At 56.2% G+C, this 16,079-nt stretch overlaps 2 protein-coding genes across 5 annotated transcripts; one reads left to right on the top strand and one right to left on the bottom strand.

Moving 5' to 3' along the window:
* The first annotated feature begins 559 nt into the window (after window positions 1–559).
* PRICKLE3 (prickle planar cell polarity protein 3) lies at window positions 560–11,450 on the top strand. 3 transcript variants are annotated; one of them, XM_005593541.5, is made up of 9 exons: window positions 560–707; window positions 2,266–2,351; window positions 3,058–3,241; window positions 6,680–6,793; window positions 7,098–7,235; window positions 8,011–8,214; window positions 8,311–8,497; window positions 9,293–9,592; window positions 10,248–10,971. In XM_005593541.5, the coding sequence occupies exons 1-9, from the start codon at window positions 666–668 to the stop codon at window positions 10,853–10,855; spliced, it is 1,863 nt and encodes a 620-aa protein (XP_005593598.3). In that variant the 5' UTR covers window positions 560–665; the 3' UTR covers window positions 10,856–10,971. The 3 variants fall into 3 exon arrangements, with proteins under 3 accessions (XP_005593598.3, XP_005593600.3, XP_065394134.1); XM_005593543.5 differs by having other exon boundaries at window positions 560–2,150; XM_065538062.2 differs by lacking the exon at window positions 6,680–6,793 and having other exon boundaries at window positions 10,248–11,450.
* Window positions 11,407–14,635, bottom strand: PLP2 (proteolipid protein 2). Of its 2 annotated transcripts, none has more exons than XM_045383642.3 (5): window positions 14,363–14,635; window positions 13,253–13,405; window positions 13,054–13,149; window positions 12,103–12,193; window positions 11,407–11,855 (listed from the first exon to the last, which is right to left on the bottom strand). In XM_045383642.3, exons 1-5 carry the CDS (start codon window positions 14,369–14,371, stop codon window positions 11,833–11,835), a joined length of 372 nt encoding a protein of 123 aa, XP_045239577.1. In that variant the 5' UTR covers window positions 14,372–14,635; the 3' UTR covers window positions 11,407–11,832. The 2 variants fall into 2 exon arrangements, with proteins under 2 accessions (XP_045239577.1, XP_005593597.2); XM_005593540.4 differs by having other exon boundaries at window positions 14,437–14,635.
* Window positions 14,636–16,079: the final 1,444 nt, after the last annotated feature.

Raw genomic sequence — 16,079 nt, 5'->3', positions numbered from 1 at the left:
AGGGAGGAGGGCTTTGGAACCTGGCCTGGCTCTGAGAGGGGAATGAGAAGGGAGGAGTGCGTATAAGATCTAGCTCTCTAGTGGCTAGGGCCAGGTTCCCAGGTTCCCAGCGAGCACCAGCTGGGGCCGCGGGTGAGGTTGGGGGCCATTGTTACAGCATTCATCGAGGAGACCCTCGGAGCCTCACCAGTGGGGAGGAGCCAAGAGATGTCTTTAACCCCTCTCCCAAATAAGCATCCGAAATAAATCGACACAAAATGTCAACACAAGCACCCTAGCGCGCCACCCCTCTCAGTCCAGTTGGCCACCTCCGAGTCTCCCCATCCTCCACTACAGAGCCCTCAAGCCCCAGGTCCCGTGAGAGGCTACGTGGCACACCGGGGTTCTGGGGGTCGTGCCTTGTGACGCCCCGCACTGGCCCAGAGCGGGAGGGCAGGGGCCTTTCCCGCGGGGCACCCGGGGCTGCGTGCAGCTCACCTTTAGGCAGGGGGCGCCGTGGCAGCGGAGAGACCACATGCCCAAGGGCGGGCCCTGCGGGGCGCGCTCCTCCCACGAGGGTGTCAGGTTTACGGAACCGAGCTCCCAGGCCGGACGCGCGGTGGCCTGACGGTCCCAAGGATTACATTCGCTTGACCCGGCCTGGCTTAACCCTGCCCGGGCGCGCCATGTTCGCGCGTGGGTCCCGGAGGCGCCGCTCCGGGCGTGCGGTGAGCGGGAGTCAGGGCAGCGGTGGGGGTCGGGGGTAAATTGAGGCCCGGGCGAGGGGGCAATTGATAGGCATAGTGAATAGGTGCCCCACAGAGGGTCTTGGAATCCCATCCCCTGCATTCCCAGACCTGGGGCTGGGGCTGCTGGAGGCGAATGGATGGAGGAAGGTGTAGATCTGGTGGCCCAAACCCCCTAATCACCTCTCCGCACACTTTCATCAGCACTCCTGGGAGCTGGTGGGGACCCCTCTCTTGTGAACTGTGGGAGGGAATCCTGAGGGCCAGAGGACTGGGTCCTGGGGACTTAGGTTGAGCAGGAACCTCCTGAGCTTCTTTTTTTTTTTTTTTTTTTTTTTGAGACGGAGTCTTTCTCTGTCACCCAGGCTGGAGTGTAGTGGCGCTGTCTCAGCTCACTGCAACCTCCGCCTCCTGGGTTCAAGCGATTCTCCTGCTTCAGCCTCCCATGTACCTGGGATTACAGGCGCCCACCACAACGCCTGGCTAATTTTTGTATTTTTAGTACAGACAGGGTTTCACCATGTTGGTCAGGCTGGTCTCAAACTCCTGACCTCAGGTGATCCGCTCACCTCGGCCTCCCAAAGTGCCGGGATTATAGGCGTGAGCCACCGCGCCCGGCGGACCTCCTCAGCTTCTAAAGGACACAGTACCTTGGAGGAATGTGGACGGACGGATCAGTCCTACACTCCTGGGATGCCGAAATGCTGACGGTCAAGAGACTGGGATTTGGGGGAACAAGGCTTCCAGGGTTCCCCCTGAGCAAGGGAGTTTTTGACTTCTTAGACAGGACGGTCTTTCACTTCCTTTGGAGTGGGTCTCTGACCTGGGAATGTGGGGTCTGGGTTTGGTGGTCCAGAGAAGGAATAAATAGCCCTAGGATGGGGGGGTAAAGGCCAAGGTTTCTTGGGATGGGGGTTTATTGGGATGGGGGTTTCTCAGCAGGCACCTCCTGAGATCCTGGGGAAGGGTCCCCAGTTCCTTGGGTATCAGGGCATGAGGCCAGGGTTTGGGGGAGGAGCTCCTGAGCTTGTGAAGAGAGGGGCAGGGGTTCACGTGGGGATCTCAAGGAAGGATGGGGTCTCATCTCCTACCCTGTGGAACTGGAGTGCTGCTGGCGGCGTAGATGGAGAGGGAACCAGGATGAAGCCTGGGAGAGGATGCCCAGAGTAGGGGCTCTGTGCCCTAGTGGGGAGAGTACTCTGAATTCTCGGGGAGATGCTTGAGCCCTGGAAGGATCTAAGGCTGGTGGGAGGTGTCTGAGGCTAGGGGCGGACGGGAAGGGGGGGTTCGAGGCCAGCCTAGGGAGGGGAATTCCCTGAAAAGGGGACATATAAGGAGGTGGCTTCAACTGCCCCGCCTCTGCCTCGGTTGTGTCCCGCTCCCCCGCACTCTGGGCGCTGTCCCAGCCTGCCCAGCGCTGCCCAGGTAAGACAGGCCCCAGCGTGCGGTCGCGGGCAATGAAGTGGAGGGGCGGGCGTTGACTTCTCCTTCCCTGCTTCCGCGCTTCACCCGGCCCTGCATCTGCTCCCGCCCACTGCAGCCTCCAGAGGCAGAGGACCCAGACCGGGGCCAGCCCTGCAACTCCTGCAGGGAGCAGTGCCCCGGCTTCCTGCTCCACGGCTGGAGGTAAGTGGCTCCCCTAAAGGGCCTCGCCTTTTTCAGAGCTCCGCCTTCGGGGGGGAATCCAGGAGGCTTAGGCCACGCCCCTACGCTTGAGCTCCGCCTACAGAGGGATAGCAGTGGGGAAAAGAGCCTCAGGCTCAGATTCAGAGCCCCGCCCCCTAACTCATTCCCAAAAGTCCGGTTCCCAGGAGGGCTCCACCCACCATGCAGCCCCGCCCCTAGAAGAGTTCTACTGTAGCCGCTGAGTCGCATCCCTAGGGAGATTCTTCGTCCCTAGCGCTGAGCGCGGCCCACTGGCCTCCAGCACCCCTCTTAGACTCAGACCTACTCTCCCAGGCCCAGCGTCCTATCCTCCTGCTGGAGCCCTGCACCCAATAGACAGCGCCTACAGCCCCCAGACTCAGGCCCTACCCACAGGCTCAGAGCCCACAAGTTCAGAGCCTCACCACAGGTTAGATGCCTGTGTCTAGTGAGTTTCCCCACAAAGCGTCCCACTCCCCACGACCTGTCCTCTGGCTCACAGCCCAGCCACTCCCTGGCTCACAGGCCCACCTCCTGCAGCCCCGCCCCCAGGCCCAGATCCCCGTCCCTGCTCACAGCCCTTTGGTGGTGATAATCTGCATGTCCCGGCTCCTCCGTTGGACCTGGGCTGCCGAGGGGTTCAGGTGGGCGACCCCTTAGTAACTGACCCCCATCCCGGCCCTCTCAGAAAGATCTGCCAGCATTGCAAATGCCCGCGGGAGGAGCACGCAGTGCACGCGGTGCCTGTGGACCTGGAACGCATCATGTGCCGGCTAATCTCGGACTTCCAGCGCCACTCCATCTCCGACGACGACTCAGGCTGTGCATCGGAGGAGTATGCCTGGGTGCCCCCAGGCCTTAAGCCGGAGCAGGTGACCAGAGGCCAGCCCTCCACTCTTGCTGTCCAGTGGTTGCACACTAATGCTCACATACACACACACACACACACACACACACTCAGGTGGGAACCTATTTCTGGGGCTATGCTAGAGTGTGCAGCCAGACCAAGGGTCCTTCTGGCCCGTCTGTGATCGAGGAGTGATCAGCCCCCCACACCTTGGGTGACTGAGGGACCAGTTGCTCAGGGCCTGTTCACCCCAATCCTATTGTTTTTGATCGTTTGTTTTTGAGACGGGGCCTCACTCTGTTGCCCACCACAGCCTCCCTTATAGCTGGGACTGCAGGCGCATGCCACCATGACTGGTTATTTTTAAAAATTTTTTGCAGAGACAGGGTCTCCCTTGTTGCCCAGGCTGGTGTTGAACTCCTGGGCTCAAGTGATCCTGCCTCGGCCTCCCAAAGTGCTGAGATTACAAGAGCAAGCCACCATGCCTGGTCCCACTCCCTGTTCTACCCTCCCAGCACTTCATTCACCACATGACTTCATTGATTGAGTCATTCAACACATAGTTATGGGGCACTTACTGCATGTGAGACACTGTTATAGGCACTGAGGACACAGCAGTGAGCAAAACACAAAATAACATATCTGCCCACAGGCGTGGTGGCTCACGCCTGTAATCCCAGCACTTTGGGAGGCCGATTCGGGTGGATTACTTGAGGTCAGGAGTTTGAGACCAGCCTGGCCAACATGGCAAAACCCCGTCTCTACTAAAAGTACAAAAATTAGCTGGGTGTGGTGGTGTACACCTGTAATCCTAGCTACTTAGGAGGCTGAGGCAGGAGAATTGTTTGAACCCAGGAAGCAGAGGTTGCAGTGAGCTGAGATCGTCCCACTGCACTCCAGCCTGGGCAACAGAGTGATACTCCTTAAAAAAAAAAAAAAACTGCCCAGGTGGAGGGTAGATTCTGGAAAGGAGGAACACCCAATAAACAAACCTGTAAATATATGTCAGATGGTATAAGGGCTATGGAATTAAAAAGCAAGGAATGTGGGGTGAAGAAAGAGGGAGGCAGGGAGGGAGGGAGGGAGAGAGACACTAGAATTGTAAATAGGGTGCCCAGAATAAGCCTCTGTGAGAATGTAATGGTTGAGCCGCCTGAAAGGAGGTGAGAAGTGAGCCATGCAGATATCTAAGGTTACAGTGACTCACGCAGGCAAAGGGCATAGCTAATGCCAAGGTCCTGAGGCAGGAGTGTGCTTGGCATATGTAAGGGACGGCAAGGCCAGTGCTGCTGAAGCAGAGTGAGCAAGGGGGAGACCAGCTGGAGATCAGGTCAGAGATGTGGCAGGGGCTATGGAGAGGACTTTGACTTTGCCTGTGAATGAAGGGAAAGTCGCAAGAGGGTTGTGAGCAGAGGACAGCCTGGAAGAATAAGGGTGGAATCAGGAGACCAGTGAGGAACCTGATGATGATGGCGCTGGCAGTGAAAGGAGTTATATATATATGGAGAGAGAGAGACAGACAGACAGAGAGAGAGGCCAGCATGGTGGCTCACACCTGTAATCCCAGCACTTTGGGAGGCCAAGGCGAGTGGATCACTTGAGGTCAGGAGTTTGAGACCAGCCTGGCCAACATAGTGAAACCCCATCTCTACTAAAAATACAAAAATTAGCCTGGCATGATGGCAGAAGCCTGTAATCCCAGCTACTCAGGAGGCTGAGCCACAAGAATTCCTTGAACCCAGGAGGCAGAGGTTGCAGTGAGCTGAGATTGCGCCACTGCACTCCAGCCTGGGCGACAGAGCAAGACCCTGTCTCAAAAAAAAAAAAAAAAAAAAAATAGGCCGGGCACAGTGGCTCACGCCTGTAATCCCCCCACTTTGGGAGGCTGAGGCGGGCAGATCGCCTGAGGTCGGGAGTTTGAGCCCAGCCTGACCAACATGGAGAAACAACTTGGTCTCTACTAAAAATACAAAACAATTAGCCAGGCGTGGTGGCGCGTGCTACTCGGGAGGCTGAAGCAGAATTGCTTGAACCCGGGAGGCGGAGGTTGCATGGAGCCCAGATCATGCCATTGCACTCCAGCCTGGGCAACAAGAGTGAAATTCCATTTCAATAAAGAGAGAGAGAGAGAGAGAGAGAGTCTCACTCTCTCCCAAGTAGCTGGGACTACAGGCATGCATCACCACGCCTGGATGATTTTTGTATTTTTTGTAGAGATGGGGTTTTGCCATGTTGCCCAGGGTGGTCTTGGACTCCTGGGCTCAAGCTATCTTCCCCTCTGGGCCTCCTAAAGTGCTGGGATTACAGGTGTGAGCCACGGTGCTCAGCCTATATTTTGGAAGTAGCGCTCAGAGGATTTGCTTGTGGGGGTGGGAGAAAGAGGAGTGAAAGATGACTCTGAGGATAGGTAGATTAACTGATGTGGGAGGGGCCAAGACAGGAGCGAGTTTAAGGGGTAAGAGCATAAGTTTAGTTCTGGTCATCTGGAGTTTGAGATGCCTGTTAGACTTCTAAATAGCCACATTGCCTGGAACTCAAGGGATAAGTTACAGAGCTGGACGTATGTGTTTGTCATTATGTGTCACAGGCTGGAGGTGACACATTAGCCAAGTAAATGATATTTACAGCCATAAGGTTGAGTGTAATTCCCAAGAAACTGAATGTAGACAGAGGCAAGAAGACCAAGAGCTGAGTCCTAGGATCCTCCCGCATTTAGGGGTCAGCTAGTTGAGGAGAAGACAAAACAGGGGCAAAGAAGGAGCAGCCAATAAGGTGGAAGGAAAACCTGAACTGTGTGGTGTCCTGGAAGCCAAGGGAAGAAAGTGTTTCCAGCCTGGTGCAGTGCTGCCATCATCAAGTCTGATGACGACTGAGACCTGAACTATTATTTTAACAATGGGGAAGTCATCGATGACCTTGACAGCTTTGGAAGAGGGATGGGAACGGAAGCCTGCCTCGAGTAGGCTCAAGAGAGATTGGAAGGAGAGGAAGTGGAGTGAACACAAGTGCTCATAACTTTTTGAGGAATTTTCCTGTAAAGGGAAAAAGAAAAGTGTACCAGTAGACCAGGAGCGGTGGCTCATGCCTGTAATCCCAGCTATTCAGGAGGCTGAGGCAGGAGAATCGCTTGAACCCAGGAGGCGGAGGTTGCAGTGAGCCTAGATCACGCCACTGCACTCCAGCTTGGGCAAAGAGCGAGACTCCGTCTCAAAAAAAAAAAAAAAAAAAAAAAGTGGATCAGCAGCTGGAGGAGGAAGTGAGGTCAAGACATGCAGGAACCCTCAGCGTGTTTGGGAGCTGGGAGCTGAGGGAAATGATCTGCATTTAGGAAGGAGAGATGGGGAAGTCAGAAGGTCTCTCCTGATGCCTTTCATTTTCTCAGAGAAATAGGGACCCGCCATCTCACTGTATCCCAACTCACCTCTCATTTCAGTTGTTTTCTCCCACTCCTGTGTCCTCCCAGGTATATCAGTTTTTCAGCTGCCTCCCAGAGGATAAGGTCCCCTACGTCAACAGTCCTGGGGAGAAATACAGGATCAAGCAGCTGCTGCACCAGCTGCCCCCACACGACAGTGAGGTGAGGAGAGAGAAGACAGGAAGGGCATACCAGGCACAGGGCATAGCCTGGGCCAGTGCAGGGCAGGGTCAGAGGAGGAAGGGTGAGCTGATCTGAGGTGAGTGGTTCAGACAGGCAGGGGTCATCAGGGGACATTCCTTGGCAAAACCACAGCTGGGCCTTGGAAGTAGAGGTGGGTACTTCAGGCAGGAGGCACCATCTATAGAAAGACCTAGAAGTAAACTTTCGGGACATGGATGAAGTCTGGAAGAGAGGCAGGAACAGGCATCAAGGGAGGAGCCTGAGAGATGCCTTCCCCTCCCAGGCACAGTACTGCACAGCACTGGAAGAGGAGGAAAAGAAAGAGCTCCGAGCCTTTAGCCAGCAGCGGAAGCGGGAGAATCTGGGGCGTGGCATCGTGCGCATCTTCCCGGTGACCATCACTGGGGCCATCTGTGAGGAGGTGAGCCGTGGAGGGCCTCAGCGAGTGAGCAGTGCCTCTGCTCCAAGCCCTGGGGAGCAGGACACATCTTCCAAGCACTGGGAAGATGAGGCCTGCACCTTAAGCCCCAGTGAGCTGTCTCTAGGGTCCCCTCTTGTGGGCGGGGTCTGTTCCTCACATTTCACTGTTGGGCAGGGACTGCCTCTAAGGCAACCCCTGGTGGACAGGAACCTGTCTCATCGATCCCACTGTCGTGTAGGGTTTATCTGTAAGGAGGACCTAGCGTGTTTTTCTCCCCCTCTGTGCAGTGGACATGGGGCATGGGCTGTCTCTTTGGCCCTCCTGTGGTCAGAACTTGTCCTCAAGAGCTGACCCACAGTGGCAGGGCCTGTCTGCAGGGCCCAGTGGTGGGCAGGGCCTGTCCTTAGATCCTACTGTTAGGTGAGATCTATTGCTAAGGTCCCGGTGGGTGGAGACTGTCTCTGTGGTTTCCCCCACTACGCCTGGCCTGTCTGTCTTCCCCACCCCTGATGAGGGATGCTTGCCTGTAAGGCCACCCACCATGGGTAGGGCCTGTCTCTATGGCTTCCCCCATGAGCAGGGTCAGTCTCTAAGGTACCGCCCAACCCCATCCCTGGTATAGGCAGGGCCTGTGTCAAAGTTACCCCGTGGGTGGGGCTGGTCACAAAGGTTCACCGTGGGAAAGGCCCAAGTGTAACATACTTTGGCTGACCCCATCCATCTGACCATCTTGGTGACGGTAATGGTAACCATCTTGGTGCTTGTCTCGTGGCAGTGTGGGAAGCAGATTGGAGGTGGAGATATTGCAGTGTTTGCCAGCCGTGCAGGCCTGGGTGCCTGCTGGCACCCACAGTGCTTCGTGTGCACCACATGCCGGGAACTGCTGGTTGACCTCATCTACTTCTACCATGCTGGCAAGGTCTACTGCGGGCGTCACCATGCCGAATGCCTGCGTCCACGCTGCCAAGCCTGTGATGAGGTTTGGGCCTCCCTGCCCAGGGGTGGGAGTGGAGGGTGGGTGGGCAGAGCCAGGAGCAGGCTCATCTGACAGCCACAGACGGCCTGCGTCCCGCAGATCATCTTCTCCCCTGAGTGCACGGAGGCTGAGGGCCGCCACTGGCACATGGATCACTTCTGCTGCTTTGAGTGTGAAGCTTCCCTAGGAGGGCAGCGCTACGTGATGCGTCAGAGCCGCCCCCACTGCTGCGCCTGCTACGAGGCCCGCCATGCGGAGTACTGTGATGGCTGTGGGGAGCACATCGGTGGGTGAATGCGGTGGGACTGGACAGAGGGATGGATGGACAGCTGGGCCACAGCCCTACCCCACCAGGACTCCTCCTGTCCTCCAGGCCCCATCCTCCACTGTGCCCTGTACTTTGTCCAGCCCCAACACTATAGGCCTGTATGCTTGGCTGCAAGTCCCACTCCCAATGTCCCCACTATGCCATGCTTTCTAAACCCCACCTACACAATGCTAGGCCACCACCACATGTCTACACCCACCTCCAGAGGGTGCTCGTGCTCTAATTCCAGCCCCAGGGCTCCCCCTACCCCTAGCCTCCACCACCCCAAGCTGTGCCCGGTTCTCCTCCACTCTCCTGTATCAGCCTAGGTCAGACCTAGCTTCCAGCTACACCCTACCCTCTGAGAACCACTCCTTTCTCACTAGGGCCACTCCCCACCTGTTAAGCCCTGCCCCTATCAGCCAAGCCTCCTGTTCAGGCCAAGCCTTCCATTCTCCTTCCGCCTGGAGCCACCCCTTAATGTCTAAGCCTGGCCCGAATCTTAGAGTCCAATGCCCACCCGGCTCTGGGAGAGAGCACCCTGTGAAAGAAAGGGAGGAGTGAGAGAGAGGTTCACCAGCCAGTCCCCAGGAGAGAACCAAAACCTGTTTCCTGCTTTCTCCAAAAGGGCCCCATTCTGGAGGAGGGAGGAAGGCACCTAGGGGTGCCCTGCCTGGGATTCTCCACCTCTTCCTGAGAAGGGACTCATTCACGAGAGGTGGGGGTATGCCTGGGGGTTCTGCCTCAGTTTTTCCCCCTGGTGGTTCCCCACAGGCCTGGACCAAGGCCAGATGGCTTACGAGGGCCAGCACTGGCATGCCTCAGACCGCTGCTTCTGCTGTAGTCGCTGTGGGCGGGCCCTGCTGGGCCGTCCATTCCTGCCACGCCGAGGCCTAATCTTCTGCTCTCGAGCCTGCAGCCTTGGGTCCGAGCCCACGGCTCCAGGACCGGGCCGCCGCAGCTGGAGTGCCGGCACTGTTACAGCCCCACTTGCAGCCTCCACAGCCTCTTTCTCTGCTGCAGAGGGGGCATCAGAGACCACCACCAAAGGCACCTGCACGGAGTCAGCGCCAGGTGAGCTAACCCTCCAGCCACACCCAGCCACAGCCCAGTCAACCCTACCTCCTTGCCCCTGCCTCAACCCTGGCCCTTCCTCCTTGACTGGCCCAGACCCTTCACCTGCTGCATCCCTGGGCCCCGCCCATTTCTCAGCTCATCCTCCTTCCCCACGCCATTCCAGGCCTGGTCTCCATCCCAAACTACACCTGCCTCGTGAACCCTGGTTCCACCCTGTCAATACAGGGCCGGTTCCCTACCTCAACTTGTCTCTGCTTGACCCCAAGTTCCTCTTCCTCTTCTCCAGCTGGTCACTCTTCATCCTCTGCAGTCAGGCCCCACTCCATTTATCGCAAACCAAATTTACTCCAAACTATGCCACACCGCTTCCATCCGAAGGCACCCTCGGTGTCCTGGCCACGCCCCGTGCCCTGGCCACGCCCCCCACACCAGTCCCATCTTGCTCCGTGTTCTTCCTTCCAACCCTCTCTCCACCCAGAGCCTGCTCCAGGCCTCACACTTCCCAGACTCCCCACCTCCCTGCCCTTCTCCGACCCCTGCCCCCACTTTCCCAGTCTTAGTGGAGGAAAGAAGGCCCTTTCGCAGGCCTCTCCTCAGAAGGGGGCCAGTGGGAGGGCAGATACAAGGAGTCGCTCTGTCTCCCCTTTAACAGCTACAGGCCCCGAGGAGCCTTCCCGCTTTCTGAGAGGGGCTCCCCACCGCCACTCCATGCCGGAGCTGGGGCTCCGCAGTGCCCCCGAGCCGCCCCCAGAGTCCCCCGGCCAGCCTAACCTGCGCCCAGATGATAGTGCCTTCGGTCGCCAGAGCACCCCACGCGTCAGCTTCCGCGACCCTCTCGTGTCTGAAGGAGGTCCGCGCCGGACCCTGAGTGCACCCCCGGCCCAGCGCCGCAGGCCACGCAGTCCCCCACCCAGGGCCCCCAGCCGTCACCGCCACCGTCATAATCACCATCACCATCACCACCACCACCACCGCCACCCAAGAAGACGTCGCCACTATCAGTGTGACGCGGGATCAGGGTCAGACTCGGGATCTTGCTCCAGCTCGCCCTCCAGTTCCAGTTCCGAATCCTCAGAGGATGATGGCTTCTTCCTCGGAGAGCGCATCCCTCTGCCCCCGCATTTGTGCAGGCCCATGCCTGCTCAGGACAATGCAACGGAGACCTTCAACTCCCCATCTTTATCGCTCCCCAGGGACTCTCGCCCAGGGATGCCTCGACAGACCCGACAGACCCGAGACAAGAACTGCATCGTGGCTTGAAGGCAGGCCTTCCTGGAGGTGGCTCCATTCTCCAGTCAGAGTAGACGATGAGGCCCATGCCCCTCACCCCCACACCCCGCCCCCACAACCCAAGTCATAAATCCTCTTCCTCCCTCCTTTGTCTGTTTGTTTCTATTTTTGTTTCTGTTTTAGAGACATGATCTGCTCTAATGCCCAGGCTGGAGTGCAGTGGTATGATCACGGCTCACTGCAGCCTCAAAAGTTTTGGGCTTAAGTGATCCTCCCACTTCAGCCTCCCAAGTAGCTGGGACTCCTGGCTCCTGTCAGCGTGCCAGCTGATTTTTTAATTTTTTGGTAGAGATGGGATTTCGCCATGCTGCCCAGGCTGGTCTAGAACTCCTGAGCTCAAGCAATCCTCCCGCTGCCTCCCAAAAGACTGGGATTACAGGCATGAGCCACCGCACCAGGACTTTCGTTTGTATTATTGAAGTAATTTAATATTTGTTGTAAAACAGGCCTGGCTTCTTTGCCTCCTTGCCCCAGCTGTTTCCACTCCATTTCCCCCTCCTGATGCTTGAAATTTATCCACATTTGATGAAAGGATTACTTTATTCATTATCATATATTTTAACAATGTTTATTATTCATTTATCCCTCTACAGAACCACCGCCCACACCGAGGAGATTATTTCGAGTGGGTCCCAACCTGGGGACTTGACTCTGAAATCTAACTCCCCCCTTCCCTCATTTTGTGACTTAGGTGGGGGCATGGTTCAGGCAGAACTGGTGTCTCCTATTGGATCCTGCAGAAGGAGGACCTAGGCACAGGCGTATGGTGGCCACACCCAGGAGGGTTGATTGGCAGGCTGGAAGACAAAAGTCTCCCAATTAAGGCACTTTTACCTCTATGAGGGGGTGGGAGTTGGTTGGCTGGGAATATTGTTGTTGGGGTGGGGAGGAGTTATTTCAATGGAGGAGTTATTTGCAGATTGCAGAGGGAAATGAAGGGAGCTCGCCTACACCGGGCCATCTGCGGGGTCTGCAGGTGAGGAAAAGAGAGAAAGCATTGGCTGAATCTATATGCCCATTTTTTAAAAACAAGATCCAAAGTCCATGAACATTTTACACACAAGAATACTGAAGCTTATGGTACCTATTGGTACAAAAGCCATCAGTACCAATACGGGACCAGAGTTGGCATTCATGCCTTTAAGAGATCCCTTTCTTTTTCTCCTCTGCCCTCTCAGCAACCCCCTTACCCCCAACCAACACACACACACCCTTACCAGTGGGGGCTGCTGTATGTCTTGGCTGCCGAAAGGGGAAGGTGACATAGGCATCATAGCCAAAGAGGCACGTAGCGATTAGGCCCAGTACCTGGGGGACAGGATAGGAGTGAGGAGGGTTAGATTAGGAAGTCAGGTTACTCAGTCTCTTATCTTCTTGCATCTACCACCTCCAGCACCTGCCCCATACAGGACGGGACTCAAGCCCCAGGTTGGGAAGCCAAAGAACCCCAGGGAAAGGCCAAGAGAATGCATCCTACCCCACTCTCCCTCCTCCTATACCCCTCAACACAGGGAGGCCACACTGTGGCCTTACACGTAGGGGGCACAATTCAATTCATACTTTTTTTTTTAAGACACAGTCGCACTCTGTCACCCATCTGTCACCCAGGCTGGAGTGCAGTGACATGATCTTGACTCACTGCAAGCTTTGTCTCCTGGGTTCAAGTGATTCTCCTGCCTCAGCCTCCTGAGTAGCTGGGACTACAGGCACCTGCCACCACACCCAGCTAATTTTTGTATTTTTAGTAGAGACGGGGTTTCGACATGTTGGCCAGGCTGGTCTTGAACTCCTGACCTCAAGTGATCTGCCTGCCTCAGCCTCAGCCTCCCAAAGTGCTGGGAATACAGGCATGAGCCACTGCGCCCAGCCCCAATTCCTACTACATTTGGGACAAAGTTCTTGCAGATGGTAGTCCAGTGTGTTGACAAAGGGGCCACCTGTTTGTACTTCTCACCAAGGTCCTTGTGTCTGACAAGGGACTGCCCTTCACAGCAAATGAAGACCTTGGGAGGCAAAAGCAAGTCCTGTGCCAAACTTCCCTCCATGCCCTGAGGACAAGTGTGACTTGCTGTGGGCCACACGATTTCTGCTGGAAGCTAAGGCAGAAATGGCCCCTGGCTCCTCAAACCCTTCCCTCTGTGCTTCAGAGCTGCTCCCATGGCCTTTACCCCTGCGACGATTTTGGAGTGGTTTCCTCTCTCAACAAGGACAACAATGGAGGTGATCAGGTAGAGGATTGCCGCTATGAGGGTTCGGAAGAAATCCTGTGAGGTGTAGGGAGAAGAGGGAAGTCAGCATCCACAGTTCCCAGACAATCCTAACTGCCCAGACCCCTCCCTGGCCTTGCCATTGTGGACCCCTTCTCACACTCCAAGGCCAGTTGATGAATGGTATCTTGGTGTGCAGGTCACACATGTAGACAACAAAGAAAATAGCAGCAAGGATCATCTCAACCACCGACAAGGACGAGTAGCCTGGTGTGGAGGCACTGAAGCAGATCAGGATCACCAGACATAATATCTGGAAGGGTGACACGGGAAAGGGGACCTCAATCAGCAACCAGGGCTGAGGAGATTGGTTTAAATTAGGAGTCCCATACTTGAATGACTATGAGCGCTGGGGAAATGACACGCGATAATAGCTAAACACTTTTTATGTGCTCACTGTGTTCCAAATTCAATCATCACGACAATCTAATGTTCTGGGTACTATTATTACTCTCTCTAATTTATAGATGAGAAAACTGAGGTGCAGAGAGGTTTAATGGCTTGGCCAGGGTCACCCAGCAAGTAAGAAGTAGAGTTGGGTGCCTCAGTTTCCTCCCCTTTTCCCTTCTAGGATATGGGCAGCCTGAGGGGAGTGGCGCTGCCAGGTGTTTTGTGAGCCCCGCTGACGCCGGCTTTGTGGCCTTGACCCGGACTGAACACGCGGTTCCCCCAGCAACCCCTTTGGGAAGCGGTGAGAGTGACACCAGAGAGGCAGGACTCCCTTAAAGGCGCCGCACCCCTTTTACAAGTGACTCAAAGGCGGCGCCCACTTTGAGAAGGGTGGAAACCCCGAAAACCTAAGGACATCCCGCCCGGCCTCAGAAGGGCAAGGAAGAACTGGCGAAGGGCGGGGCCCTCTACACCGCGGGACTAGCGCGAGGGGGGGCCCCACCCCAACAGGCCCTGCCCCTGGGCGCGCTGCCAGCCCGCCCTCCTGTGTCCAGGCCGCGCCACGCCCTGCCGCAGGAGGCCCCGACTTCCCAGCACCCTGGGACCCCTTCGATGAGTCCACTGATGAGTTAACGCAGCTCCCCCCATGTAGCCCTCCGTATGCGTTATAGGCTCCTTGCCTCACCCCGGGGGCTACCAGATCTCAACAACCTTCGTCAAACCCCACCGACTCGCCCTGCGCCCCGGGTTTCGGGCCTTCACCGTGAACCCACCCACCTGCACCCCACTGCCGAGCGCCCCGGCCAAGTGCCTGCCTCACCCGGACCATCCAGTTCCGCGTGGTCCAGCCACCCCATCCCGCTTTTGCCCACGCGCCTGCCCCAGGTCGCTCACAATCTCAGCAAACAGGAGGATTCCCTTTCGGGTGCGCGAGAAGTTGGTGCAGGCGGCCCAGCAGCCAGGGGCAGAGAGGCGCTCAGAATCCGCCATGGCATGGGCTGGAGTCCGTGGTGCCTCGGAGGATCTGCTCGCTTGCTCGTGGTTTCGAGGACGCTGCACACCCAGCTGTCTTGCCCGCCGTCTGGCCGGGAAGGGGGCCCCGGGGCGAAGGAGGGAGTGAATCACCGCGCAGAGATGACGCGGGCGGGGCCGGAGCCGGGCCAGGTGGCTGCCGCCCCGGAAGCCCCCTCGCCCCGCCCGCCAAGGATACTCCCAGCCCGGCGCACAGCCCCCGAGGCGCCCCATCGCCAGGGTACTTGGCAGCTCCAGGTACCAGGAGTAGTAATAGAGGGACCCCTCGCCTTTTTGGAATGCAAATGCACCCGAGACAGCTTCAGCTTAGAACCGCGGGAATCTGGCTTTGGGAGGGAGTGACTCAGTTTCCTTAACTGAATAAAACGGCCTAGGCAGAGTTAAATCCGAAAGACCTGTGGCCCAGTGTGTTGCCAGAATTCAGAATATTTTTGATTTCAGAAAGTTTTCCCGTGCATATACTCTCAGCGGGGTTTGGAGCTGTCGCGTTAAAAAAAAAAAAAAAAAAAAAAAAAAAAGCCAGGCGCGTGGCTCACGCCTGTAATCCCAACACTTTGGGAGGCTGAGGCGGGTGGATCACCTGAGGTCGGGAGTTCGAAACCAGCCTGACCAACATGGAGAAACCTCGTTTCTACTAAAAATACAAAAATTAGCCGGACATGGTGATGCATGCTTGTAATCCCAGCTACTTGGAAGGCTGAGGCAGGAGAATCGCTTGAATCTGGGAGGCAGAGGTTGCGGTGAGCCAAGATCACGCCATTGCACTCCAGCCTGGGCAACAAGAGTGAAACTCCGTCTCAAAAAAAAAAAAAAAAAACAAAAACAAAAAGCAAAAACAAACAAAGAAACAAAATGGTATGTCTTCAAGAAAAGGTATGAATGTTCACAATAACTGGGTAAGGATTGAAAAGTGTTCCTCCGCTGGGCACAGTGGCTCATGACAGTAATCCCAACACTCTGGGAGGCTCAGGCGGGAGGATCGCTTGAGCCCAGGAGTTAGAGATCAACCTTGGCAACATAGTGAGACCCTGTCTCTACAAATAATTTTAAAAATTAGCCCAGGCAGCCGGGCACGGTGGCTCACGCCTGTAATCCCAGCACTTTGGAAGGCCGAGGCAGGCAGATCACGAGGTCAGGAGTTCGAGACCAGCCTGACCAACATCGTGAAACCCCGTCTCTACTAAAAACACACAAAAAATGAGCCGGGTGTGGTGGTGCGCGCCTATAATCCCAGCTAGTCAGGAGGCTGAGGCAAGAGAATTGCTTGAACCCGGGAGGTGGAGGTTATAGTGAGCAGAGATTGCGCCACTGCACTCCAGCCTGGGTGACAGAGCAAGACTCCATCTCAAAAAAAAAAAAAAAAAGGAAGAAAAAAAGAAAAAAAAAAAATAGCCCAGGCATTGTGGCGCGTGCTTGTAATCCCAACTACTCGGGAGGCTGAGGTGGGAGGGTTGCTTGAGCCCGGGAGTTCAAGGCTGCAGTGAACCATGATCAGACCACTGCAC

The sequence above is a fragment of the Macaca fascicularis genome, chromosome X, assembly GCF_037993035.2.
Source record: "Macaca fascicularis isolate 582-1 chromosome X, T2T-MFA8v1.1".
Taxonomy (NCBI): domain Eukaryota; kingdom Metazoa; phylum Chordata; class Mammalia; order Primates; family Cercopithecidae; genus Macaca; species Macaca fascicularis.
This window is presented reverse-complemented; position numbering and strand designations above follow the sequence as displayed.

Excerpts from the sequence above, each read along its gene's own strand:
- PRICKLE3 (XM_005593541.5), top strand. The coding sequence starts at position 666 with ATGTTCGCGCGTGGGTCCCGGAGGCGCCGCTCCGGGCGTGCG. Across the intron at positions 2,352-3,057 it reads TTCCTGCTCCACGGCTGGAG|AAAGATCTGCCAGCATTGCA; the intron begins GTAAGTGGCTCC and ends CGGCCCTCTCAG. Across the intron at positions 3,242-6,679 it reads CAGGCCTTAAGCCGGAGCAG|GTATATCAGTTTTTCAGCTG; the intron begins GTGACCAGAGGC and ends GTGTCCTCCCAG.
- PLP2 (XM_005593540.4), bottom strand. The coding sequence starts at position 14,532 with ATGGCGGATTCTGAGCGCCTCTCTGCCCCTGGCTGCTGGGCCGCCTGC. Across the intron at positions 13,150-13,252 it reads TCATCAACTGGCCTTGGAGT|GATTTCTTCCGAACCCTCAT; the intron begins GTGAGAAGGGGT and ends TACACCTCACAG. Across the intron at positions 11,856-12,102 it reads ACATACAGCAGCCCCCACTG|ACCCCGCAGATGGCCCGGTG; the intron begins GTAAGGGTGTGT and ends CCTCACCTGCAG.